The sequence below is a fragment of the Rattus norvegicus genome, chromosome 10 (assembly GCF_021556685.1).
Source record: "Rattus norvegicus strain SHRSP/BbbUtx chromosome 10, alternate assembly SHRSP_T2T, whole genome shotgun sequence".
Classification (NCBI taxonomy): Eukaryota; Metazoa; Chordata; class Mammalia; order Rodentia; family Muridae; genus Rattus; species Rattus norvegicus.
Window position 1 is genome coordinate 23,397,537 of NC_141543.1, and position 26,901 is coordinate 23,424,437.

Consider the following 26,901-nt stretch of genomic DNA (forward strand, 5'->3'; position numbering starts at 1 on the left):
CTTCAGGCAGCACACCATGGCTTGCAGGCTTCTTCATATCACATAGAAGAAAGTGTCCCCCTCCCTTCAGGCAGCTACAGCCAAATCCCTTAGTCTGGAAGTTCGGCAGTAGCAGTGTTTTGCTAGCAGCACCGGCAGATGTAAAGTCTGGTGAGGCTCACTGTTTGCACATACACAGATACACAGACCTGAGCATCCACGTGAGCACACACACAGATGTTCATGCACAGATGAATACACATGTGAAGAATGTAGTCGCCCAAGAACTCACGCGTGACTATGCATGTGTCCGTAAAAGAACAAATGTGGCTATGCATACACACATGCATGTGCACATGGATATGCACATATGCATGTATGTACATAGATTTTTTTTTTAAAGAGAGAGATTAAGTAAATTTTCTCCAGTAAGTGGAAAAGAAGAGACAAGCTTGCAGGCCACCTCCGGCTACAGGCCTGGCCCCCGCCCACAGCCCATCTGTCCTTCCTCAGTGCCCATGACACATGCAGTAAGCAGCACACATCACCTCTCGGTCACTTTATTTTTCTCCAGCCTGCCTGGAGCAGCGAGTGTCAGGGCCTGACCTCATCACCTCCTCTTCTGCTCCCCGGGTCCCTGCACCTGCCCTTCACAAATGACCTTTGTGGTAAAGCAGGGATCCTCTGAGTGTGGCTCTCCCAGAAGCGCATCGAGCCAGAATTCCAGGTCCCGCACCAGCTGCTCCAGCTCTCTGACCTCTTTCTCTAGCTTCTCCAAAAACCCGTGCAAGTTTGTCTTCAGCCACTTCCTGAGGGCCCTCAATGGCTCTTCAGCAGGTTCCTTGGTCTGATATTCAAAGTCCTGAAAGGTGGACATCAAACCTGTGTCTTCAGACTTTTCGGGAACATGTCATAGGCCTTTTGCATATGATATACTGTTCATTCTGCCTGGGTCACCCCACCGGACCAGCTCCTACTCATTCCTAACTAGCTCGCCGAGGACACCTCCTCTGAGGAGCTTCCCTGGCTCCTCAGCAAACACATCTCTGCGTGTTACCTGGGATGTTACAGTCGTCTGAAAGTGGTTGCAGTCCTTGGTTCGTCCTGACACTTCCCAACTGCTTCCTGAAACAGGCAGAGATATCACCGCTCAACAAACGCAGTCTAAGTAAGTGTGGATGGTCTTGCAGTGGGAGGTAGGAGCAGGCAGGGCACGGGGCTGCTCACAGACACCCGTCCTCGGGACCTCTGCCTGACTCTGTGGGACTCGGTTTCTCCTTCCTGGGGTTCCAGCATGCTTACCTGATATCCCTGTGCCCAGGTACAGCACCAGGACGAGCAGTGCTAACAGCGTCTGGAATGAGAAAACACGGGAGAGGACAGGAGGGTGAAATCCTGGGTTCTGTCACGGGGGAGCTAATAAGTCACTTGTAGACATTTGCCACTAAGTCACACAGGCTTCCAACTTTTGCGGAAACAGATGACAACGAGCTGACATTTGTGTCTTCCCCTTCCCCCTTTTCCCTCCGTGAAGAAAAAAAATCCACCACTACTGTCCTTCTGAATCACTTTAAGTCTTTTTATTCCAATCCAACTGTAGGAGGTCCCAACTTTACGGAGATATAATTCACATATAACAAAAGGCACACATTTTAAATGCACAGTCTGATTAATTTTCACACCTACATGTGACCCCAATGAAAATCTGACCCCTTCCATCATCTTGGAAGGTCCCCCATGCCCCTCTCTGTCAGTCTACTGGGGTACTGACTGTCACATGGTGCCCATTCGTGAGTTTCCCGGAAATGAGTCGACAGTAGCTTTTGTATAATGTTTATGATATGGCCCTATGCTTTTGTATGTTCAATTTTATTGACGAGTATGTTGCATGAGTCTAACACAATTAATCCTCACCTCCTGGTTTGCAGTTCGTAGTAGTCACGGACAATGGTACTTTGAACATGCATATACCTTGGTTTTGTGTGGGAAAGTTTCTCATTTCTGCTGGTGACTATAGAGACACGAAAATGATAGGACATGGGGTGAATGTATGCTTAATTCCAGGACAATATTCAGGACTGTTTCTCAAGCTATTTACTCTGCTCTGTCCCGTCAGCAAGTCAGAGAATTCCAGTTGTTCTGTGTCTTTGTCTGCACTTAGTATTGTCAACTTCAACTTTAGGCACTCTGCTGTTCTTATGTAGAGGTGTCTCAATCTGTCTTATAAGCGTTTCCAGATGATCAATGAGGTGTCTTTAGGTCTTTAAAGACTTATTTTGTGTGTATGTATAATGGTTCTGCCTGCATGTATGTGTGTGCCAACACATGTATACCTGGTGTTGGCAGAAGGCAGAAGAGAGCGTCAGATCCTGAGGAACTGCAGTTACTGTGCAGAGTTGTGGCTACCATGTGGGTGCTGGAAATCAAGCCTGAGGCCTCTGCAAGAGTCTCACGCTCTTAGTTGTCGAGCTGTCCCTCCAACTGAAGGCTTAGCTTCTCTTCATGGCTTTATTGGTGACTATTAATCTACATATCTTGGTTTTGCCTATGGAAGTCATTTGCATGTTTTTTACTGGACTGTCTTTTGATTAAGATGCTGAGTTCTTTGACTATTTTGGATTTAAGTAGTTGGAAAAATATTCATTGTGAATACTTTATCACTTCTGTGACTTATCTTTTCATTTTCACATCAATATCTTTTGAAAATGAGCATGTCTTTTTTTAAAAAAAAAATTATTCTTTATGCCTATGAAACAAGTGCTCTATCTGCATGTTCTCCTGCAAGCCAGAAGAGGGCATTGAATCACATTGCAGATGGCTGTGAGCCACCATGTGGTTGCTGGGAATTGAACTCAGGACCTCTGGAAGAGCAGCCAGTGCCCTTAACTGCTGAGCCATCTCTCCAGACCACAAGTTTCTTTTTTCTTTTTAAATAAAGCCCAACTCATCCTTTTAGGGGCTGTGCTTCTCGTGTGAAGTCTAGAACATTTGTCTGTTCTAAGGTTTGATATATTTAAAATGTTCTTCTAAACATTTTATTGTTTTAGATTTTACATTTATGTGTATAACCCATTTTAAAGTAAATGTTTTATATATATACATATATATACATATACATATATATAATGTAGAATGAGGCTAGAGAGTTTTTAAAATATAGATATCTAGTAGCCTTATTTATTTATTTATTTATTTATTTATTTATTTATTTTTTTTGGTTCTTTTTTTCGGAGCTGGGGACCGAACCCAGGGCCTTGCGCTTCCTAGGCAAGCGCTCTACCGCTGAGCTAAATCCCCAACCCCTGCCTTTTTTTTTTTTAAGACTATTTTTCCTTGTTGAATTATGTGGCTGCCCTTGAGGTGCATGTGGGTGTTCCTGGGTTCTATTGCTTCAGTGCTCCGCATATCTGACTTTCGCTGATGCTAAGTACGTATAAGTCTGTACCTGCTAGCCCTCCATGACACTGTACCACACGCTAGAGGCTTTGGGCAATAGACACGAATTCTCCATCAGTTTATGCTGTTGGATGGAGCCCTTCTCTGGGCTCACCTCACACTGTGTCCTCAGATGACTTTTCTTCAGACTCATGTACTCCTTGCTGCCTCTTATAATAAGGGCTTAGCTGGCCCATGAGACCAGAGCCTTAACTGCAGCCACCTCCTTAGAAGCCCTGTCTACCAGTTGAGTCACTTGGCGGTTGGGGCTTTAACGTATGACTTTTGGGAGACAGAGTTCTGTTTCCGAAGGATGACACGGATGCTGTCTTATGTACCATGAGAAAGAATGAAGAGAGGTTGGAGAAAGGATGCTCGAGACCCAGTGGGGGGCTCTACCTGGGGGTGGGGCGTCAGGGGAACTGACTCCCTGTGGGGAATGCACACTGGCCTTACCTGCTTCCTGTCATCACAGTGGTGGCTGCTCCTTCTCTGTTCAAGTAGCTCAGCTGCTACCCGGCCTCTGCCACCCGTCTTCTGGATCGTCATGTCTCTGCTTAGGGTCAAAGGCTTGTTGGGGTGGATGGAAGTACTTTCAGTGGACAGGCAGGTAGATGACTCCCCTCCCCCACTCTGTGTCATCAGGCAAGCATGAGTTCTGATGTCACAGAGGCAGAAGAAGCATAGCCCACCACTCTGAGACTTAACCAGTGTCTCTCATAAACACACGCACAAACACACACACACAGACACAGACACAGGCACACACATACACATGTACACACAGACACATACATACAGACACGCACAGATACACAGATATACACACTGACACAAACACACACACACATACATACACAGGCACACACCTATACACACAGACACACAGAGATACACAGACACAGACACACACATATGCACACACAGACAGACGCACACACATGTAGAGAGCATTAGGAAGAGATGCTGTGAATGACAACATTTTCAGGCGGGGAATTTTCTCTTTTTTATGTAGATCTGCAAGTTATTATTAAAATGTGAATCTTTAGATAGAAAAAACACAAACCATTTTGAATAGAAATGGAGTTATGGAGATCGTGATAGGTCCCACCCAGCTGGAAGCAGCATCCTGGGATGGAGTAGAGTAGCACAGAGAATGGCTCGGCCCCGGCCCAGTTTCTGCCCCCTTTCCCCAGTTTCTACCTATGGTATCAGCTTGCATTATTGCAGGCCTCACGGCTGGGGGCGTGATTTAATCTGTCAGTCTTACTCAGTCTTCCCAGTTTTATTTGCACTTGCATGTGTGTGTCTACATTTGTGTTTACTTTTTAACACTGATGTCATCTGTAGCTTTGGTAACTGCCGACATGTGGGATTCTAAAAGCGCACGCGTGCCAAGGGTGCAGGAGCCCTTTGTATAGAACAGCACAGTACCCGCACGTGGCCAGCACACAGTTTTCTGAGGACTCTAAGTCATATCTAGACTGTTGGCCATCCTCGGTGCCACCTCAATGCCGGGTGAATGGCTGTGAGAGGTGGGGATGCAAGGGAAAAATCTATACAGTCCCCATAGATGCCTCTCTTTCTGGTATTCTTATTTGTGGGTGCTTTTGACCCATGGTTAAAGAGGTGATCTCGGTGGGACTCCTTGGAGACCCATCCAGATTATTGTCTTTATCCTTTGTCAGGGTTTCTGTGGCTGTGATAAACCACCATGGTAGAAAACTACTTGGGGGTGGGGGCTGGGGGGAAAGTTTACTTCAGCCTACAGTTCATAGCCCATCATTCAGGGAAGTCAGGGTGAGAACTCAAGGTGGGAACCTGGAGGCAGGGGCAAAGACGATGGGGGAATGTTGCATACTGGCTTGCTCAGCCTGCTTTCTGACAGCTCCCAAGATCACGAGCTCAGGGGTGACAACACCCAGTGAGCTGGCCCCTCTCACGTCAATCAGAAAAATACCCCAAAGGCTTGTTCACAGACCAATCTAGTGGGGGTAACTTCTTAATTAAACTTCCAAAAATGACTCTAGCTTATGCCAAGTGGACACAAAATCAACTAGGACTTCCTTTTTGTTGAATAGTATTTCTTGTTACATATCTGTGTCTATCCTGTCTATCTACTGTGTGTGTGTGTGTGTGTGTGTGTGTGTTATTTCTAATTATTCAGCCCCCAAAGGACATGCTACACACACACTATCAGCTAGACTTTTTGGCTTGGAATTCTTATTAATAAAGGTAATAGGAACATTCTTATACCGGGTTTTATATAAATGCTAAGTTTTCATTTCTCTGGGATAATGTCTTGGTGTGCATTTTCTAAGCAGCATTGGTGACTGCACGGATTTAACAAACATTTATTTCGTGTGTAAGTGCTTGTGCCTGAGTGTTTATGTGTGCACTACCTGCTCTCCCTCAGAGCCTGTGGAGGCCAGAAGAGGCTCAGATCCCCTGGAACCAGAGTTACAGGCACTTGTGAGCTGCTTTGTGGGAGCTAGGAGCCAGCCCGAGGCTTCTGCAAGACGAGTGAGGGCTTCTACCTGTTGAGCTGTCTCTGCAGCTTCTGCATGAAGGTTTTAGAAGGATCATGGGAGTCTCTCAGAATGATGTGCATTGTGCAGCAATTCCAGGGGGACTCGGTTTCCCTCTATTCTCAACAATGATGTTTCCATTTTTTTTAAATCTTAGCTCTCTTACAGGCTCTCTCTTGCTGTTTGAAAGTGTATTTCCTGGTAGATAACGTCTTGAACATCTCCCATGTATTTACCCGCCATCTTGGGCACTTGTTAGTTGAAACAGCTGTTCCTGGCTTTGGCCTGTTTTCCAATTGGATTGGGTTTTTCTACATTTGAGTATTAAAAGGTCTTTGTATATTCTGGCAACAAACCCTTTTCTTGGTAGATGGTTAACTAGGATTTGTTTCAAGTCTATAGACCGTTTAAAAATTCTCTTAATATGAACTTCTACAGACAAGAAGTTGAACTTTTAGAGTGGTCCAAATTCATCATTTTTTTTCTTTTCAGAATTGTGCTTTTTCTATTTTCTTTTTTAAACCCACTCATGGGCTGGAGAGATGGCTCGGCAGTTAAGAGCACGGCTGCTCTTCCAGAGGACTTGGGTTCTTTGCTAGCATCCACATGGTGGCTGAAAACCGTCTGTAACTCAGTTCTAGGAGATCCAACACCCTCTTCTGGTCATTGTAGACACTGCATGGGCACAGCGCATGGATACATATGCAGACATAAACTATAAACTAAAAAAAGAAATGTGTTTGTATATCGCCCGTGTGTGCATACATCTGTGCATTGTGGATGTCCAATGGCCCCAGCAGCATTTGCTAAACCTGTATCAAAGGCCAGTTGAGCATATTGGTGGGTCTGAATCCTGCCGCATTGGTCTGTGTGTCACTCTCTGCAGCAAACCACACTTTCTTGATCACCATAGCTGTACTGCAGATATAATGTTGAGCACAGTTCTCCCTCTCCCTCTCCCTCTCCCTCTCCCTCTCCCTCTCCCTCTCCCTCTCCCTCTCCCTCTCTCCCTCTCTCTCTCTGTTTTTCCTCGTCAAGATGGTCAGTTCTTCTAGGGTCTGTCCTTTCTGCATAAACCTTAAAATAAGTGTGTCTGTCTACAAAAAGCTTTGGTAGCTGGGGGTTGACTCATCCTACTGATATGGAGATCTGACATCTTTACTATGCTGTGTCAGTCCACGATCGTGGTATACTTTTCTGTTAAGATTAGATTCTTATCTGTTTGTAATTGGTGTCTTATAATTTTAAGCACATATGTCTTACATGCTTTTTTGTTAAATATAAATTTTATTTTGGGGGGGCTTCTGTTATATTCCACATATATGAAGTAATCATTATTTTCTCCTATTTTCATGACTTTCCCGGTGTGTGGTTGTCAAGAGTCATGTCCAACTTAAGGCTGGGATGGGGAGACAGAGTCCAGATAACATTTTGTCTCAAGGTTTATTCAGTACAATGACAAGAATCAGTTCACAGCACACGCATGAGGTACCTGACTCAGAAGCAAGTGGCAGAGAGGCTCACAGGCCAGGTTCACAATCTGTCTGTCCCTCAGCGTGTCTTGGGTGGTGGCTCCTTCCTCTGGATCCTCTATCTCGATGCAGCCAGGGGCAGCAGTAAGTTATCCTCTGGTCAGAAAGCAAGACAGCACAAGGGTCTTCATTGTCACAGCATCAAGGTCTGCCTGCCTGCGGCAAAGGGGCCATCACAATCTAGCCAATCACGCTCTAACATTACATCATTAAATGGTACTTCATTCTATCTGCTACACACGGAGCTGACAGGAGCTGGCTGCTGCTTGCTGTTAACATCCACCTCAGTTCTGTTCTTATTTCCTATTTACCTGCTCTCTACAGTGGTGAACACACTTTGGTCTTCCCAGTCCTTGACTTGTTAACTAGCTGAATGGGTAAAGCAGCTTGGGTATCTGTAGGCATGATGTTTTTTGGACACTGTGGCTGTTGGGTGATGTTTTTTGGACACTGTGTAACGTTGGCTGTTGGGTTCTTCAAAGGCTGGTTTCTTGGCCCTCATCTCTTCTTTCAACCTGAGCATGGCACTGTAATGCTAATACCAAGAATCTCCTGCCTCGTTTGTATAAATAGTTCCCATCTTTTTTTTTTAATTTAGAGAATACTTTATTAGTTTTTGTAATCAAACCCACGTATATAAGACCTTACATATTTAATACAGTGTGTTACCCCTGTACAAATGGAAAAAACTTAAGTTCAACATTTCTAGACCAATATGGCTGTTAATTTCTGTACAGTGCCAACTCAACACAGTAAACGGGGATACTTTTTTCCAAAGTTGACAGCACAGCTAAAGTTTAAAAAAATTCAAATTATATATCTGTATAATATATATATTTATATTTATATAAAAAGACCAATAATAGCAGTGTGTTATGCATCAACAGCAGCAACAGCTTTTCCAGGTTCTGCAGTCATCTGAACAAAACTGTAGAGACATCCAGCATACTCCATTAAAAAAAAAAAAGTAAAAAAACAAAACCCGAGAAAACAGCACAGTTCTGTTACTCTTGTGGTACCTGGCACCATTTTTTTTTTTAAATTAGCTTCTCAATCATCATCTGGAAAGAAAACATTCTGAGCAACATCATTAAAAACAGCTCTGATAAAGCACGGTCACTACTACGTATCATAAAGCAGGTACAAGCTATTTTACATCCACAGAGGTATGATACAGTACTGTCCTACATCTATAATACTAGAGGATACAATTTAAAAGGCATTATTTGAGACTTGATTCTACTTTTCCAGCAGAGGGCCCAAAGGATGGTGTGACACAGCTTTGTAAAGAAACATACTCTAGACAGGATTTCCTTTCACTAGTGGCACAGTTCTAAGGATTCATTCTCTCCATGAATGTCAGCTAAAACCGTTATTAAAAAAATGAAATATCCCTAGAACAAAACCGTATAACCACCGGATTCACATGAAGATGACCTAGTGGAGACAAGCTGGACCTCACCTTACCAACAAGCTATCAAATCTGTTATGTTTAAACAGTGAGACCTCCAAGGAAGGAGATGCCAAGTAGTGCTTCAAAGCTTCGGACCACAATCAAACACAGCATCCTTTTCAACAGAAGCAGAAGCTCATCTGAATATGCTCATGGATGCTGACATCAACATTTAATCATCTCCTCACTCATCCAGGAAGAGGGGGAGATCAGTTACTACTGTACTTTATTGTGTTCAACCAAATCACCATGTTACAAAAATAGCAAGCTGCCATAATAAAAAATAAGGCTCCTCTATCCAGCACCAGATAGCATCATTTTACTTTCAAGCCTAGAAATTGCACACTTGTATATAAACCAATCTAAGATGAGGATTGAGAGTTCATCTTGGTGGATTTTTCCTTTGATGAATATGAAGTGTCCTTCCTTATCTTTTTTGATGACTTTTAATTGAAAATTGATTTTATTTGATATTAGAATGGCTACTCCAGCTTGCTTCTTCTGACCATTTGCTTGGAAAGTTGTTTTCCAGCCTTTCACTCTGAGGTAGTGTCTGTCTTTGTCTCTGAGGTGTGTTTCCTGTAGGCAGCAGAATGCAGGGTCCTCATTGCATATCCAGTTTGTTAATCTATGTCTTTTTATTGGGGAGTTGAGGCCATTGATGTTGAGAGATATTAAGGAATAGTGATTATTGCTTCCTGTTATATTCATATTTGGATGTGAGGTTATGTTTGTGTGCTTTCATTCTCTTTGTTTTGTTGCCAAGACGATTAGTTTCTTGCTTCTTCTAGGGTATAGCTTGCCTCCTTATGTTGGGCTTTACCCTTTATTATCCTTTGTAGTGCTGGATTTGTAGAAAGATATTGTGTAAATTTGGTTTTGTCATGGAATATCTTGGTTTCTCCATCTATGTTAATTGAGAGTTTTGCAGGATACAGTAACCTGGGCTGGCATTTGTGTTCTCTTAGGGTCTGTATGACATCTGTCCAGGATCTTCTGGCCTTCATAGTTTCTGGCGAAAAGTCTGGTGTGATTCTGATAGGTCTGCCTTTATATGTTACTTGACCTTTTTCCCTTACTGCTTTTAATATTCTTTCTTTATTTTGTGCGTTTGGTGTTTTGACAATTATGTGACGGGAGGTGTTTCTTTTCTGGTCCAATCTATTTGGAGTTCTGTAGGCTTCTTGTATGCCTATGGGTATCTCTTTTTTTAGGTTAGGGAAGTTTTCTTCTATGATTTTGTTGAAGATATTTACTGGTCCTTTGAGCTGGGAGTCTTCACTCTCTTCTATACCTATTATCCTTAGGTTTGATCTTCTCATTGAGTCCTGGATTTCCTGTATGTTTTGGACCAGTAGCTTTTTCTGCTTTACATTATCTTTGACAGTTGAGTCAATGATTTCTATGGAATCTTCTGCTCCCGAGATTCTCTCTTCCATCTCTTGTATTCTGTTGGTGAAGCTTGTATCTACAGCTCCTTGTCTTTTCTTTTGATTTTCTATGTCCAGGGTTATTTCCATGTGTTCTTTCTTGATTGCTTCTATTTCCATTTTTAATTCCTTCAACTGTTTGATTGTGTTTTCCTGGAATTCTTTCAGGGATTTTTGCGATTCCTCTCTGTAGGCTTCTACTTGTTCTCTAAGGGAGTTCTTTATGTCTTTCTTGAAGTCCTCCAGCATCATGATCAAATATGATTTTGAAACTAGATCTTGCTTTTCTGGTGTGTTTGGATATTCCGTGTTTGCTTTGGTGGGAGAATTGGGCTCCGACGATGCCATGTAGTCTTGGTTTCTGTTGCTTGGGTTCCTGTGCTTGCCTCTTGCCATCAGATTATCTCTAGTGTTACTTTGTTCTGCTATTTCTGACCGTGGCTAGACTGTCCTATAAGCCTGTGTGTCAGGAGTGCTGTAGACCTGTTTTCCTGTTTTCTTTCAGCCAGTTATGGGGACAAAGTGTTCTGCTTTCGGGCGTGTAGTTTTTCCTCTCTACAGGTCTTCAGCTGTTCCTGTGGGCCTGTGTCTTGAGTTCACCAGGCAGGTTTCTTGCAGGGGAAAAGTTGGTCCTACCTGCGGTTCCAAGGCTCAAGTTTGCTCGTGGGGTACTGCCTAAGTCCTCTCCGCGGCGGCAGCAACCGGGAAGATCTGCGCCGCTCTTTCCGGGAGCCTCCGTGCACCAGGGTTCCAGATGACGTTTGGTGTTTTCCTCTGGCGTCTGGATGTGCACAGAGTGCAGTCTCTTCTGGTTTCCCAGGCGTGTCTGCCTCTCTGTAGGTTTAGCTCTCCCTCCCACGGGATTTGGGTGCAGAGAACTGTTTATCCGGTCTGTTTCCTTCAGGTTCCGGCGGTGTCTCGGGCGCAGGGATCCTGCCGCTCCTGAGCCCTCCCCTACCATAGTTCCCATCTTTTATTCTCTGCCTTATCAATAAATGCCTATCAGCCTATGGCTGGGTAGAATAGAGACTAGGGCTGGTTGTCCACCAACCACAAGGAGGAGAGACGGGGAGAGGGGGAGTGGAGAGAGGGGTGTAGGGAGAGAAGGGGGAGAAAGGGGGGAGAAAGGGAGGGGGACATTTAGATCAATGGTAGGGTGGAGGAACTGGAGCCATGAGGAATGGGTCTGAAGAGTCAGATCAATAACAATACACAAGTATTATGGGATGGGGCTGGGAGGTAGCCGGTTTAGCGTTGGAGGTAAAGGTAGACCATTTGACTGCTCAGAGGTGTAGTTTAAATAGATCCTAATTTTTCTGTGTGGGTATTGGGGAATAGCATAAGGTGAAGAAACACAGCCACCTGATTAACTCACCATTTACGTTTCTATAACAGGCATCATCTTCATTTTAACGGTGATGAAGAGAAGGCCTACCAAGGCCAAGGAAGGACACTGGCGACTGTGGTTATTATGTGCTGAGAGCCTACTGTGTGCCAAACTCGCACCGAGTGCTTTCTGTGCATTACCTCCTTCCATCCTCACCGTTACCTTACAAGAGCAGAAGACCTGGTGTGCTGGGGACATTACTCTAGTAGTTCAACATCTCATGCCTCTCCTGAGTGTAGGTCTGTTTAACGCCAACACCTTTGAGCTTAGTGTGAGTTCCACCCGCTTCTCCCCTATGTTCTCTTGTGTATCACGTGCCGCATGCAGCTAAGATATCTTGAGAAGTTTCTAAGTACCTCACCCTGTTCAAACTGCTTTACATACACCGGCTTGCCACATATCGGCTCTCTGTGCTGAACAGCACTGTCTCCATTTTGCAGAAGACTGCAGCTTGCAGTGATAAGGCCACTTTATCAAGTCGCACAGCTGACCAGAAAGAAGGTTGTGATCAGAAATCTGCTCACATGTGAGGTCTGTAAAAGGGGGGTTCTGATTATAACACGCTGTCTGAGGATGGCATCAGATACTGTTCCTGTCCACAGGAAAATTCAAGCCACTGAGACCTGCCCAAGCCTGTTAGAGGAAAGGGACGTTATTCAAGGCTCCTGTTTCCCACTCATGGGCAGTCTTTAAAAGGCCATTTGCATCACTTCTGCAACTGTCTTAGTGACTGTTCTATTGCTGTGAAGAGACACCAAGACCAAGGACACTTATAAAAGAATATATTTAATTTGGGGGCTCATGGTTCCAGAGGGTACCGAGAATCGGGCGAAAGCCTGCGGGATGAAAGAAGCACACACACACAGGTTATTTGTGTCAAGCCAGAAGAGGAAGAGAGCTTCTGGTTTCTTTATTGACCAAACTATATATCCAAAGAACACCACTTAGCAGGTATCTGTCAAGCACAGTGGGGAACCCTGGCTGAGACTTCGGTAACAAAGGACCGACTATGTGGCCTGAATAAATTAGGGAAATAACCAGGAAGGCCAGCCTAATTCTGACTCAGGTGAGAAGTACCTGGCCAGACTGTTCCCAGTTGGGGATAAAAGGCTTCCACATGCAAGGGCAGGGCTCAGCAGGGGTCAAACCTTGTTGGAGACCCAGAAGGGTCTTGTTCAGGCTGACAACATTCTGTGAATGTAAACTTCTTGTGCCACACAGTGACAAAGCAACCAGGCCCAAATCCAATATGGCTCCCACATTTGAGTTCATAATCGTCATGGTAAGGAGCAAGCATGGCAACAGACCAGCAGGCATGGAGCTGAGAGCTTGCATCTGATCCACGAGTAGGAGGTAGATAGATAGATGGATGGATAGATAGATAGATAGATAGATAGATAGATAGATAGATAGGTGGGTGGGTGGATGGATGGATAGATAAGAGGACACTGGGAATAAACTTCAAAGCTTGAAGTTATGTGACACCTGGCCCCAATGACCACACCCCCTCCAATAAGGCCACTCCTTTTAATCCTTCCCAAACAGTTCCATCAGCTGGAGACCAAGCACTCAAATATACAAGCCTGTGGGGGCCATTCTCATTCACAGTACCACAATGACTATATACATATTTACATAGTTTCTGGCCTCCTGGGCTTTATCTTTTAAACACTTCTGATGTCAAGTGTAGACACAGAAGGATTGCCCTCTGAACTCCTTGCAGCCCATTGAAAGTAAGGGGCTACCAGCAGAGAGAGAGGGAGAGAGAGAGAGAGAGAGAGAGAGAGAGAGAGAGAGAGAGAGAGAACGCCACCAATCCTGAAAACTCTAGAAAACTGGTGAATTATTCTAGGAAAACTCACTGAAAAACCCACAGCATTAGTTTTGAGGGTCATTTCATGGGGATTTGGCATTAGGGCAGGAAAAGCATGCCCACTCTGCCCTTGAAGCATGCCTATCAGCTGGTTCAGATGAAGGTCAGGGGTTGGGTCAAGGAGGAGGTGCCAGGGGTGTGGCTTTCTAAATGACTTCTGGAATAATCAAGGAAGAAGGGAAGATGGTGGAATGTAAATGGCGGGCCAAACCAATACCTAGTCTTAAAACCCACACACACCAGCAAGGGAGAAACCTGCCCCACGCCTAACAGGAAGAAACAAAGCAGAGCTGTGAGCATGAGTCTTGTCTCCCAAACACACCTGGGTCCATTTCTGATGCCACTATCATAGGACACTTGGGAAAGTGACTTTAGGTCTCTGGGTCTGTATGGGAGGCTGGTCATCATATAGTCTTGTGAGGCACCGGGAGGCCTGAGTGGGTGAACCCTCTCTTCTCCTCCTCCTCATCCTGTCTCCTCCTAGCATCCATCTCATTTCTCCAAATGCTACCATTGCTCCTGGACAATTCAGCTCTCCAATCAGGCTCTAAAGGCCTTGGCGTGACACACCTATGCAGAAAGCTGATAGGGCAGTGAGACCCGCAAGCCTCGGTAGGGCTGAGTGGGGTGAGTGGGACAGAGAAAGGAGGTGACTTCACAGAGGAAGGGGGCATTCTGACTAGCAGAAGAGAGAAAGAAGGACATTTGGGGGAGCCTTAAGATAGGACCTAGTCCTAACCTGAGCCTGGGGCCTTACTGTGCTCTACGGAAGAAGACTAGTGTCGAGGACAAAGGCTGTGAGCCTTGCCATCAGATGCATGGAGGTGTGGGATGATACACAGGATGACAAGAGGGTACAAAAGAGCAGGGTGGGGATTGAGGCAGGTCAATAGTGCGCGAGTCCAGGAGGGCAGCCAGTTGTAGCCCTGCGAATGAGGACCCAGTGCCCTCAGATCTTCTGATTATGTTCAAAAGAAGCTAGAAATTGAGGCTTGCACGTGAAGTCAATTGACTCATGCATGTTGGTAGCAGCTCTAACATTGGAAGGAAATACCTGGCGTGGACTAAATGCATGTGGCGTGTGTCAGCTCTGCTTGATCACTTGTCTGCTGTGACAAGTACTGTGCTGGGCCCATCTGTGACTTGTCCCAAAGCTTCGTAATAGCCCTGCCTGGTGGAGTTACTCAGCACGGCCAGCCATAGCCACCCTCTTTGTTACACAAAATCAGAAAAGGTCATAAGGGATTCCAAAGAGTTCCTGGACCTAACAGAAGGCTGAGAACCCAGGAGGAATGGCAGCTTCCTGGGGGAGGGCTCTTTTGGGTATAGTCTAGACCCAGAACTCTGTACCAGGCTAGCTTCTACTCTGATTGAGTAGATTCCATCACCCCGGGGGAATTCTAAACTGTCATGTTTCTTATAGTCTATGGCTTGTGTTTCAATTCTCACACCTAAATGATCTAAAAACAACACAGAATAATTTTCTTCCAGCTCTGGAGACCATAGGTCATTATTGTTGGGTTTGAAGTACTGTCTTCCGTAGGGATGCCATTGCTGGGATGAACGCCATGCTCATAAGCCACTTGGAGAGGTACGTGTTCTGCTTACAGGTCCACATCACAGTTCATCATTGAGGAAAGTTGGGGCAGGAACTCAGGCAGGTACCTGGAGGTAGAAACTAATCCAGAGGCCATGAAAGATCACCGTTTACTGATCTGCCCCTTGTGGCTTGCTCAGCCAACTCCCTTATAGCACCCAAGACCACTTGCCCAGGAGGGTCGCCACCCCCGTGGCCTTGGACCTCCTGCATCAATCCCTAATTGAGAAAATGCACGACAGGCTTGCCTAGAGGCAAATCTTAGAGAGGCATTTTCTCAGTTGACGTTTACTCTTCCTAAATGACTCTAGCTTGTGTCAGGTTGACATAAAACTAGTCAGAAGAACCATGAAGGGGTCAGCTTGGCTGCATTCCCTCTGACTGTCCTGGGGGAGGACCCTTCCCTCTATTCTTCAGCTTCTGAAAGATGCCTTCATTCTTTGACTTCTGGCCACATCACTCTGGCTTCCACCTTTGTGTGCACGGCCCCTTGTTTCTTCTCACCATCCTTTCATAAGAAAACATGGGATCGTACTGGGTACAGAATTCATGGGGATTTTCTTAATTGCAAAATTCTTAATTTAAAGACATTCACATTCTTCCGTTGCAACACAAGGTAATACAGATTTTAGAGAATAGGATGTGGGAATTTGCTGGGAGACTTTCCCCAGTCTGCCATGGTGTTTTGGCAACAGCCCCCCAAGACTCAATGCTCTGAACAGTGAGAGCCTCTAGGTCGGTGTTTCTCAGCCTGTGGGTCACCCCTTTGGTGAACATCTATCTTCGAAAATACTTACAACTCGAAACAGTAGAGAATTCCGGTTATGACAGAGCGATGAAAATAATTTTATCGTTGGGGTCACCACACTAATGAGGGACTTAGTAAAGGGTCACAACATTAGGAAGGCTGAGAACCACTGCTCTAGGCTGACTTTTGCCCCAGGCCTGACCCCTAATGGCAGGTGGTGGAGAGGATGCCAGGACCACTCTAGCTCCTGTAGAAGAGGGCAGGGCTGTGCCATGCTTTAAGGCTTCCTGAATGGGATATTGGGGTAAGTGCATTCCAGATAGTGAGTATCCCATGCTTGCGGTCACTCAGCAGCCGCAGAAAGGACCAGCAAGGAGACAGTGTAGACACCCTTAGCCAACTCTCAGAACCTCTCTCCCCTCTCCAGGAACTTAGAGGTTCTCACTGCCTGTTAACTTCTTGCTCTCCTGGGTCTATCTTCCCTCTCCCCCATCAATGCAGCAAGTGGATCCTCAATGCCAGAGAAGCTAAAAGGGACAAATGTATATGTTACACACAGCTCTGGCATACGCTGCCTGCCAAGGACACGGGCTGCACCAAGAAAAAAATTCCTACTGCATGCCCCATTAATCAAAAGGTCAAGAGAACGGAGGAGCAGACCAAAAAGGAAAGAAAAGGCAGGATTAATTTACGAGGCGTTCCGCTGCCTGGATGGCTCATTGCACCCCTGCTTTGGCAATGCTGTTCTGCAATGTGCTTCTAGACTTACTGTACTTCAACATCCAGGGGCTCTTTTGTAACAAGCCAAGTATTCCTGTGTTATTGTTCTAGGCACCTCCCGTTGGTCATTGGGCTAATTTATTTCAGTCGGAATTTCAGGACCAGACACAACTCTTGTTACTCACTGCTTCAGAGAGGGAATAAAAAAGCAATTGATATTTGGAAAAATGAAAAATATGTCCAGAACACTTTGGGTCCCGAGGCCAAGAAGGAAGAGGAGGGGGGTGGGAGGGTGGGTGGAGGGGAAAAGCTGGCGGGAAAAATCAGGCAGGCTCACCTCGTCACACACTCTGTCGTGGCCTGTCTCGGAGACAGAGAGTCTAGAATGTCTACAGACAAATGAATCAACGACAGGGTGCTGAGAATTCCCGACACCTGAGTCCTTCTACACATGACTTCAGCAGCCACCTGTGGGAGTCAGAGTGGAAAATACTGCAATGTTGGAGGGGAGGGGGTGATCTCAGTGGGGCCATTGAGTTTCCTAAGGCCATTTGCTCCCCACTGAGGCTCCTCATAGAAAATTAGCATTGGAAAAGGGCTTGAGGCCTGACAGTCAGGAGATGCTTGCTCCTGGGAGCGACATGATGCCAGGTAGTGGGGGAGGAGAGCTTCTATTTGGTGGAGGCACGATGAAGCGGTGTCCCTGGACAGTGTGAGCATTCTTCCAGAGACTGGAAGGAAGGGTGAACGTCTATTTTGCCACGAGAGGTCTTTCTCCAGGAGTCAGTGTGAAATCCACGGCTTTACTGTTCCTGGGAACCCTGGCTGAGCAACCAGTCTTTGGCAGCCAGAGTGGCTTCTTCAGACATGCAAAGGATTGGCTTTGTGCTAGCAACAGAAGCTGTCTTGAGAGGCAGCGAGTGAAGAGGAAGGGATATGTATGTGTGCCCTGGGCTTTCTGGGGTGGTGTGTGGAGATGGGACTCAGCTGCACAGCTAAGGAACCCCACCAAGGTACCATGAGACCGTGGGCCACACCCCATACTTTATCATCTATCTATGGGGTGCCGGCTGGTTTTTGTAAACTTTATGCAAACCTAGATAAATCTGGGGAGAGGGAATCTTAATTGAGAAAATGCCTCTGTAAGACTGGTCTATAGGCAAACCTGTTGGGTATTTTCTTGATTGATGATTGATGTGGGAGAGCCCGGTCCATGGTGTGGTGGTGTCACCTCCAGGCAGATGATCCTGGGGTACATAGGAAAGCCAGTAAGCAGTGTTCCTCCATGGCCTCTGCTTGAGCTCCTGGTCTGGCTTCCCTTCACGATGAAAATTGTAAGGTGAAATAAATCCTTTCCTCTCTAAGTTGCTTTTAGGCATAGTGTTTATCACAGCAGGAGAAAACAAAGTAAGACAGAAATTGGTACCAGGAGTAGGGGTAAGACTGTGACAAACTGGACCATGCTGTTTTGTGGGGGATGATGGAAGGACTTTGGAATTTGGGGATAGAAAAGCTATTGAGTGTTCAGAGCTTAGGGAGCTTGTGGGAACTTAGAAAATAATCCTGAGAGCAGGGCAGATGGTGGAGACCTGGCTTAAGGGAACTTTGAGAATCCCTTAAAAGATGCTACTGAGGGCCACTGAATATTTTGAATTTATGGTTCTGGTCAGCTGGGGCACAGTGCAGGCGTGGTGGTGCACATCTTTGGGAGTCAGAGGTAGGCAATATCTGAGTTTGAGGCAAGTATGATCTACAGACAAGGTCACACAGAGAAACTCTGTCGAGAGAGAGAGAGAGAGAGAGAGAGAGAGAGAGAGAGAGAGAGAGAGAGAGAGAGAGAGAGAGATATTCTTCTACAAAGTGTTTCCTCAGAGTCTCACAGAAAAGCTGTGTTCCAGAGGTGGCCAGGGTTGTACCTGGTGCAGGTGTTGAGCTTGACGTGAATGTCTAAGCACTCTCTGTTTCTGAGTGCTTGAGAGCAGCTGAGGCCTGATACTATGAGGTGCCAGGAGGAGCCACTGGTGAAGGCACAGCCCAGTTGCTATAAAGACCCCAGCATCCTGGGGATATGGGGGGGGGTAATCAAGGACAGCAGGAACTGTGAAGTGCAGTTAGCCTGGGCCTAGTGGGCAAGCTATGCAGGCTGCAGAGAGAGGAACCAGAGAAGGGGAGCTGTCGAAGTCCATTGGAGCCCAGAGCGACCTGAGTCTCAGATGCCTGACCGTGAGCTTTACACAGTTAGCCTTTGGTTTTGCTCTGACTATGACTATGCCTGGTTCTTCCCTCCTGGAGTAAGAAAATTTTGATTTTACAGGAGCCTACAGCTGAGACACCTTAGACCTTTAAAGAGAACTTGGACTCTAAAAGTATTGAAAAATTTACATACTATGGGACTTTTAAAGCCATGCTATGTTCATATTGTGATATTAATGTGAAATCTTGGGGATGACCAAGAAAGGAAAAGATGGTTTGATAAGCGATGTGCTTGTGTGTCATGTCGGCAAGGGGCGAATTGTGCCGGTTGGTTTTTGACAACTTGATGCAAACCTAGACCAATCCGGGAAGAGAGATCTTAATTGAGAAAACATCTCTATAAAATTGGCCTGTAGGGGGGCTGGAGAGAGGGCTCAGCGGTTGAGAGCGCCGACTGCTCTTCCTGAGGTCCTGAGTTCAAATCCCAGCAACCACATGGTGGCTCGCAACCGTCTGTAATGGGATCTGATGCACTCTTCTGGGATGTCTGAAGACAGCTACAGTGTATATAATAAATAAATCTTTTTTTAAAAAGGCTGGCCTGTAGGCAGGTCTATTGGTCACTTTCTTGATTGATGATTGATGTGGGAGGGCTCAGAAAAAAGGCAGAGTCGTGGGATCAAGCCAATTATCAATATTGCTCTATGGTGGAGACACTTCAGTTCTTGTCCCCAGATTTCTGCCTGAGTTCCCTCCTGATTTCCCTTTGTGATAGATTACAACTGTAAGTGGAAACAAGCCCTCTTATCCCCGAGTTGCTTTTGCTCTCTGTGTTTGTTGTAGTGATAGAAACAAAGCTAAGATAGATTCAAATTCCTGCCTTCTCAGATGTCCTAAGGACCAAAAGCTGCCTGTGAAAATGCTACCCCTAGGGTCAGTGATACCTGTCCCTGTACTGCACTTTCACATCTGGGGTCAGAGTCCTCATTATCTTTTGGAATCGTGCCAGCAACTTGGGGAGGCAGAATCTCACATCCGCATCCCTCGAGGCCTCATTCAAGACTCCAGAAGCTGAAGGAATTATATCTACTCTTCTTCAGGATGATTTGGGTCTTCAAGACACACGCCGAGAGTGTGAAGGAAGCAGAAAGGCTGTCTCCTGAGAAGTCCGACCTGTTCCTTTTCCTGGGGTTAAGTCTCCTGCTGAGCATATGTTGAAGTTGTAATAAGAACACGTTGAATTCCAAGGTTCTCAAAGCAAAAGGTTTTCAAGGAGGAGCGTGTGAGCTTAGGCGTTGGGGCTCAGTCCTGGTGCTCGGTGATAATGCTGCATGCTTTTCACCGTTTCTACCGATTGCTGTCCCTCTCTGAATCTGCACATGCATGGCTGTGGGTGGAGAAGAGGGACTAGAGCCCATGGAAGATGGACCTGCAGACCCCGTGCAGAAGCTACGAGTGTACGGCCTTTGGAGGACATGGGAGAGAGCTGTATTTGTCAAGTGAATGTGGCCAAGGGTGAACGTCTGGCTTGGCCACTGGCCCCTTGAGGTTGAAATGACTTCAATACAAGATCAAAATACCCCTGTCTGGTACATTTCTGAAACCATTCATCTGTTCCACTTCTGCCCCAGTAAATTCTCTCTCATGTCCACTTCCCTCGCAGGTCTCCTGAGGAGGTCTGCATTGGTGCTGAGAATATGTTCTGACCTCAGATGGCAGGTCAAGGCCAAGTTCGTAAAAGAACGGTGGGTGTGTCACAACTCAAAAAGAGGCTCCTCCAGGCCTCAAGCCAGGTTGTTTTGTTTCAAGCCACTTTGGATTTCTGGCTGCTAGGAACAGAAGGACGGTGGACACAATAGGCGTATGTCAGGTTGTGATTTTTACAAGGAACATCATGAAACTCTTCAATGTGGTCAGGACACTTCCCTGGTTTTGTGGATGAGCCTAAGAATCAAGTTCAAAGGCATCTTTGAAGGAATTACAGGGTGGGGCAGGGCGGGGCAGGAAAAGGATGGCTAAGTCTAGAATAGGCTTCAAGAGGTTTGGAACTTGAGCCCTGAGGCCCCTTCAGTCACCCATGAAAGGTAGAAGGAGAGATGTATGTTCAGGGGACTCAGGTCCCATGTTGCTTCATTGATTCTCTGTGCAGCCCTGGGCTGGTTTTCTTATATCCCTAATTCTTCATGATAGCAATGTCACGGTCTGTCACAGGACAAGTATATCAAGGTAGGGAGGAGCTAGACTGGAGAGTGCTGGGGCTGTTGTCCAATTGTCAGTGCTGACTAACTGTAGTCACTTAGGCAGTTAAGAGGGTCAGGTAAATAAGTGGCTACTATGACCAGATTCTGGATCGTACCAGATCTAATGTCCCGGATACCATCAGACCTACAACTGTCTTTTAGATTGATGACATTTTTCTTTCTACTTGCAACAAGAGGCATCAGAAGCAAACCCCATAGCTTCTAAGACTCCTGAGAGGGGTCCTGTACTGTAAATACACTTAGACATGTTGACATTCTATTCAGCATGTAAGGCTTGCCAGAGACCCATCCTCCTGGGCCAACCACAGGTATCTTTCCCTTTTCACGGAACTGCACATCGGCTTTCCCTTTTCACATCGGCTGCCTTTCCACACACTGATGTGGACTTACATGCTTGTGTGACATACTTACCCAAGTTGTGTGACACATTTGTCCTGTGCTGGGTGTTCAGGCTTTGTTTGAGTGGGACCTGGGTGTTCTCTTGTTGGGCACTAGGTGTTGATGTTTACCTACCTCACCCCAATGGCCCCTGGCTGCCATCCTTATCCTATGTCTTCTGTCTAGTCATAGAGTCCCATGGGTCTTTCTGTATTTTCTGATAAGTCCTAGGTGGGTCCCAGCACCTCTATAAGAGAAACACCTTCTACTCCTCTAGAATCTCTCCTGTCTGGAGCTGGATGGGTCCTCATGCCTGGGGCCCGTGATTATTTACTGATTTAGTCAGTGGACATAAGCAACCCCAGACAGCAGCCAGATGGGATTCAGCAGCCTCAGAAGAAACTATCTGAGGATCTGTCTGAAGATCTGTCGCTATTCCTCTGCTAGTGTAACGCTGTACACTGTGTACGCTGTGGGTGTAAACATGCTTATTAAAGACCAATTGTGCACCGAGCACGGCAGAGGGACCATGCGGACAGGCCGATTTATAGATGAGGAAGGCTAGATTTAGATGTGATGACCCCCTCCTGTTTCCCCCTCCCCAGGTCAGAACTGACTTGCTGATGTCAAAGCCAGCATTCGAACCCAGATCTGTTGGTTCCCACGTCTGACTCTTTCCATACACGCCCCAAGCCAGCTCTCCATGCCAGGCCCCTCTCTGCCAAAGAGAAGACCTTTGCGATGTTTTGTGTCCTTGAAGGCAAACCAAAAGAATTCCCTACTCGCTGCCGGCATTCCAACTATTGGTTTATGGGTTTTGGTGAGGGCGCAGCCAGGGGCCTATCGCCCTTAGTGAAATAGATACTTTTCCAATCAAAGAGTCAAACCCGAACTTGGCTTCTTAGAAAACCACTCGTCTGGAATGCTTGCCAGCCACCAGACGCTCCTGCAGTTCAGACTGCTAAAGCTGTCTCAAACATATGGGGAGACCTTTAGGTGGAGGGTGGGAAAGGCAGTAACTTGCCTATGAAAGTATATGGACGGTCAAGTCCTTGGAACCCTGTGGCCGGCCAGAGGCAAGCCACCCTTTTGTGGCATTCTCCGGAGTCTCGCTGCCTCGATGAACCCCAAATGGGCTTTTATTTTATGAGACTTCTCTTTCATGAAACAAAAACAGCAATTAAAGAGAAAACCCTTCTATAAACAAGTGTGTATAGCCCTTGTTTGCTTAACTTTTTCCAACCGTAGGGAAAACTGGAGCAGAAACTGGCCTTCTGAAGGAAGAAGGTTCGCAAAGTATTTTCTTTCAGGTTCATTCAAAGTAGCCACGCCACCCCTCCCACCCTCTCTCGGATTCTGAAGTTTCCAGTGGTCCCCACCAGATCCTGGAAACTCACCGGGCAGGTGCTTTCATTATCTCGGGTCACGGTTATGAGGATATGCAAATGACTGGTTGCCATTGTGATCAGACACCTCACTCCAAGTAAATAGCGAGCTGGAGACCCTAAAAAAGCCATTTGCACTACAGACCTCGGTTGGCATCAACCGAGAGCCAGCTGTGAGCTGCTTAGGGACCAGTTAATCCGATCTGAATGGTCAGCCGAGAGTGGTGAGCAGACGTAGCCCATGGTTCCCAAAGGTTTCCCTTAACCCTTCCTGAATTTTGATCTGAGGTCTGTACAAATAGAAGTTATGTGCGGGGTGGAGCCTGGCCAGAAAGTCTCTGAGAAACCCCCATTTTACACATTTGGTTTGAGACAGCCAGACATAAATCTTTGAGGATATCCGTCTTCCTAGCAGAGTGGCTGGGTTTTATGACTACACCCTGGTTAGACTGGAATGGAGAAAATACTTTCTGGAGTCCAAGGAAAGGGCTAATATTCCCTGAATAGCAAATGCAGTCTGTCAAGCAGAAAGGAACGCCTGCTTCTAAAAGTCAGTGGCTATATGCTATCAAGGAAGAAAGTGTGTGAGTATGGGTGTACGTATATGTGTGTGCATAGGTGCACAAGTATGTGTGTGTGCCTGTGTGCAAGTATGTCTGTGTATATGCACTGTGCATGACAATGTGTGTGTGCATGTATATGTGTATGTTTGCATGTGTGTGCGCAAAGTATGTGTGTATGCCTGTGTACATGTATGTATGTGTATATTGTGCATGGGTATGTAGGTATGTGTGTGTATACCTGTATGTATGCATTTGTGTGTTCATGTGCATGTTTGTATACGTGTGTGTATATGTGTGTGTATATATATCTGTATGTGCGTGTGCTTGTGTGTGTGTGTGTGTGTGTAGTGACTGAGGATAGTCAGCTTTCGTTTTTCTCCCTCTGTCATAATAAGTGAAGCTGGGACACCTTAGCCATCTCTGTGGTAAAGTGAGGCAAACCTATATTGCCAACCCTCTCTCTGTGCCCTTGAAAAGCCATCAATTCTAATGTCAGACCTCACTCCATGCATTCACTCTCCTCCTTACTAATGCTTTCCCAAGTCCTCACTGCGTGCTGGGCGTTGGACTGGATTAATCATTTATTTAGTTTTTGTGAGACAGGGTCTCATGTAGCCCAGGATGTGCCCTGGGTTTTGTCAAAGCTCCCTGTAAAGCCGGCTGGGGAAACGTATTGGTTTTTACCAATCTGGGTTTATTAAGTTTGCTTACGAGCCTCATTCCGAGAGAATCTCAAAGTGGGAAACTTAAGACACTTATGCGGCTGAGTATATGGGCATTTTAAGAGGGCTCTTTGAAGTACAGAGGCATAAGTATGACTCAGTTTAACTCCGGGAAGGTTATAGTCTGCAGCAGGTCAGCCCTGTGGGTAGACCGCCAGGCACTAGTGGAAAGACATTGGTGGAGACCAGGAAGAGCACCCGGTCTGAACCCAAAAAAGAATTTAATTCTTTTTCTTTCCTATTGGCATATACGAATTATACACCCGGATGGGTTTTGGCGTTTCATACATGTATATAGTATGTTTTGAGTCCCCCTTCCCCTCTCTTGTTCCCACACACTGATTCTCTTTCTCTCCATCTAGTTCCTGATCTCCCTCTACTTATATGTCTTCCTCCGCGTGTGACCCAGTGGGTTTGATTAGAATTGCTTGGATGATCATGGCTGAGAGGTTGTTTACAGGACGTGGACAGCACCACTCAAGACAATGCGTTCCCTCGCCAGCAACCATCGGACGTCTATGCCTCCTCAAGGAGGGGAGGGGCCTCATGGGTGCAACTGCCATGCCCTGCCCGGAAGTCAGTGGGCCAGAGCACTCCGCCACTTTTCCACCTCTTATATTCTTTTGTGACCTCTTTTACAACATCCCCCAGATGCTGGAGGGGGCAATATAGAGGTCCCACTTAGGGCTGTGTACTTAACAGTCACCACATGACCAGCTAGTTACGAGTATCTGCTGTAACTCGCTCATTCTCTGACCAAGGCAGCACCAGTCTCTGGGCAGAAATATGTGTATTAACAAGGTGATTTGGTTAACCCAGCTAAACCTCATCGGAGCCTCTACTACTAGAACCCACAACCTCCCCAGCCACGGGCTTTTGTCTATCTAGGTTTGTAGGACCGAGCATGGATACTTTCTATGGCCTGGCTTCAGACCCAATGAGAAAATGGCTGGCTACTCCTGAAACTAGTAGACCTCTAAAAGGAACTCATTGGGCTGGCGTAGTGGCTCACACAAGCACTCAGGAGGCAGAGGCAGGCACATCTCTGTGAGTTCTAGGCTAGCCTGGTCTACAGAGTGAGTTCTGGGATAGCCAGAGCTACATAGTAAGACCCTGTTGAGAGAGAGAGAGAGAGAGAGAGAGAGAGAGAGAGGAGAGAGAGAGAGAGAGAGAGAGAGAGAGAAGAGAAGGTGGAGGAGGAGGAAGAGGGGGAGGAGAAGGAGGAGGAAAAGAGGAAAAGGAGGAAGATGATGAAAAGGAGGAGGAAAGGAGGAGCTAAAGCTTGGGCACAGGCGCGCTCCTGTGAGAGACATGATACTCTGGAGAAATTTCTAGGTATTCAAACGGCTGCAGGAGGGCATCTGAAGAGACAAAGTAGCATGCGGCAGGGTAGGCCCAGTCCGGTAGCAGTGGTGATGGCTGCAGAACCACAGGGAGCCACTCACAGCTGGCAGCAAGCTTCAGAAGTGCTCAGGACCCTGAGGTGGGCGGGGCTGGTAAGAAGCCCATGTGCAAGGTCAGCATCACAGGGATTCTGAGTGGAAGATGTGGCTGGGTGAGCAGACTATCCACTCCAGTCACTCAGCCAGTCAGGCTTGCACTCAGCCAACAGGATCACCATCGAATAGCTAGGTTGTGAAAGGCTTCACCAAAGACTAGAGTGCTGAAGGCGTGGCTTCCAGCCTTTGAGCTCTGGGAGGTAAGGGCACTTCCTAGTGAGTAAACTATTAATGATGTAGATGACATAAGGGGGTAACCTATTAACGGTGCTATTGTGACCCATCTGATGACAGTGGGTACAGATAGAAACTGTAGGAGGAAGAACCTGGTTGGAGTAGTAAATCGTGGGCTGTGACCTGGAAGGATGCATCCCTGATCCCCGGCCCCTTTCCTGCTCTTTCTGCTTCCTGTCAGCTGTGAGTGAGCAGCTAGCTCTGTCCTGCCCTGACTCATCCTACTCCCAAAGCAATGGAGACAGTCAGCAATAGACCGCAGTCTCTAAGACCATGAGTCAAGATAGGTATTTCCTTACTTAAAATTGTTTCATCTAGGTATTTGACAGTGACGGAAAACTAATCCAACATTTTCTTTTTCAGACTTTTAAGTAAGATATAGACTTTAAAAACTGCCCAGGACAAATGTGTTTTAGTGCACAGTCTCCAAGTGGGAGACTCTTGCTACAGTTCAAACGAGTCCCCCAAAGGTACATCGGTTAGAAGTTGGATCCCTAAAGTCACAAGTTAATGCTGTTTGGAAAGGCTTTTGTGAGGTAATTAGGGCTAGAGGAGATAGAGCCTTACCCATGTTGACATTAAGAAAGTGAGGGAAGACTTGGAATGTGTTTGCTCCGTCTCACTGTGCGTCCTCTGTCATGTTTGGACATAGAGGGAAACCCTCGTTACATGCTTGAGAGATGCTGGCTTTATGCTTCGAGACCTCCAAACTGTGAGCCAAGCAACCTTTTATTCTTTACATATGACCCAATTACAGTTATTTTGTTATGGCGACAGAAAATGGACATTGAGTATCACAGTTTAGTTTTACTCATTTTTTTTTAAAGTGGTATCTTTTAAAATCTCTTTAGATCTCCAACATTTCCTCGTATCTTTATTTTTATGTGTATGGATGTTTTCCTTGCAAGTCTATCTATGCACCACATGCACACAGTGTCTGAAGAAGGCAGAAGAGGGTGTTGGATCCCTTGGGACTGAAGTTAT

At 46.2% G+C, this 26,901-nt stretch overlaps 1 protein-coding gene across 1 annotated transcript; it reads right to left on the minus strand.

Moving 5' to 3' along the window:
* Positions 1 to 524: 524 nt before the first annotated feature.
* Positions 525 to 4,024, minus strand: Smim23 (small integral membrane protein 23). Its single transcript, NM_001108271.1, is given in 4 exon segments — positions 525 to 841; positions 1,037 to 1,104; positions 1,282 to 1,333; positions 3,871 to 4,024. Coding segments are annotated over 4 exon segments (465 nt in total). The 5' UTR covers positions 3,964 to 4,024; the 3' UTR covers positions 525 to 589.
* Between the last annotated feature and the right edge of the window lie 22,877 nt (positions 4,025 to 26,901).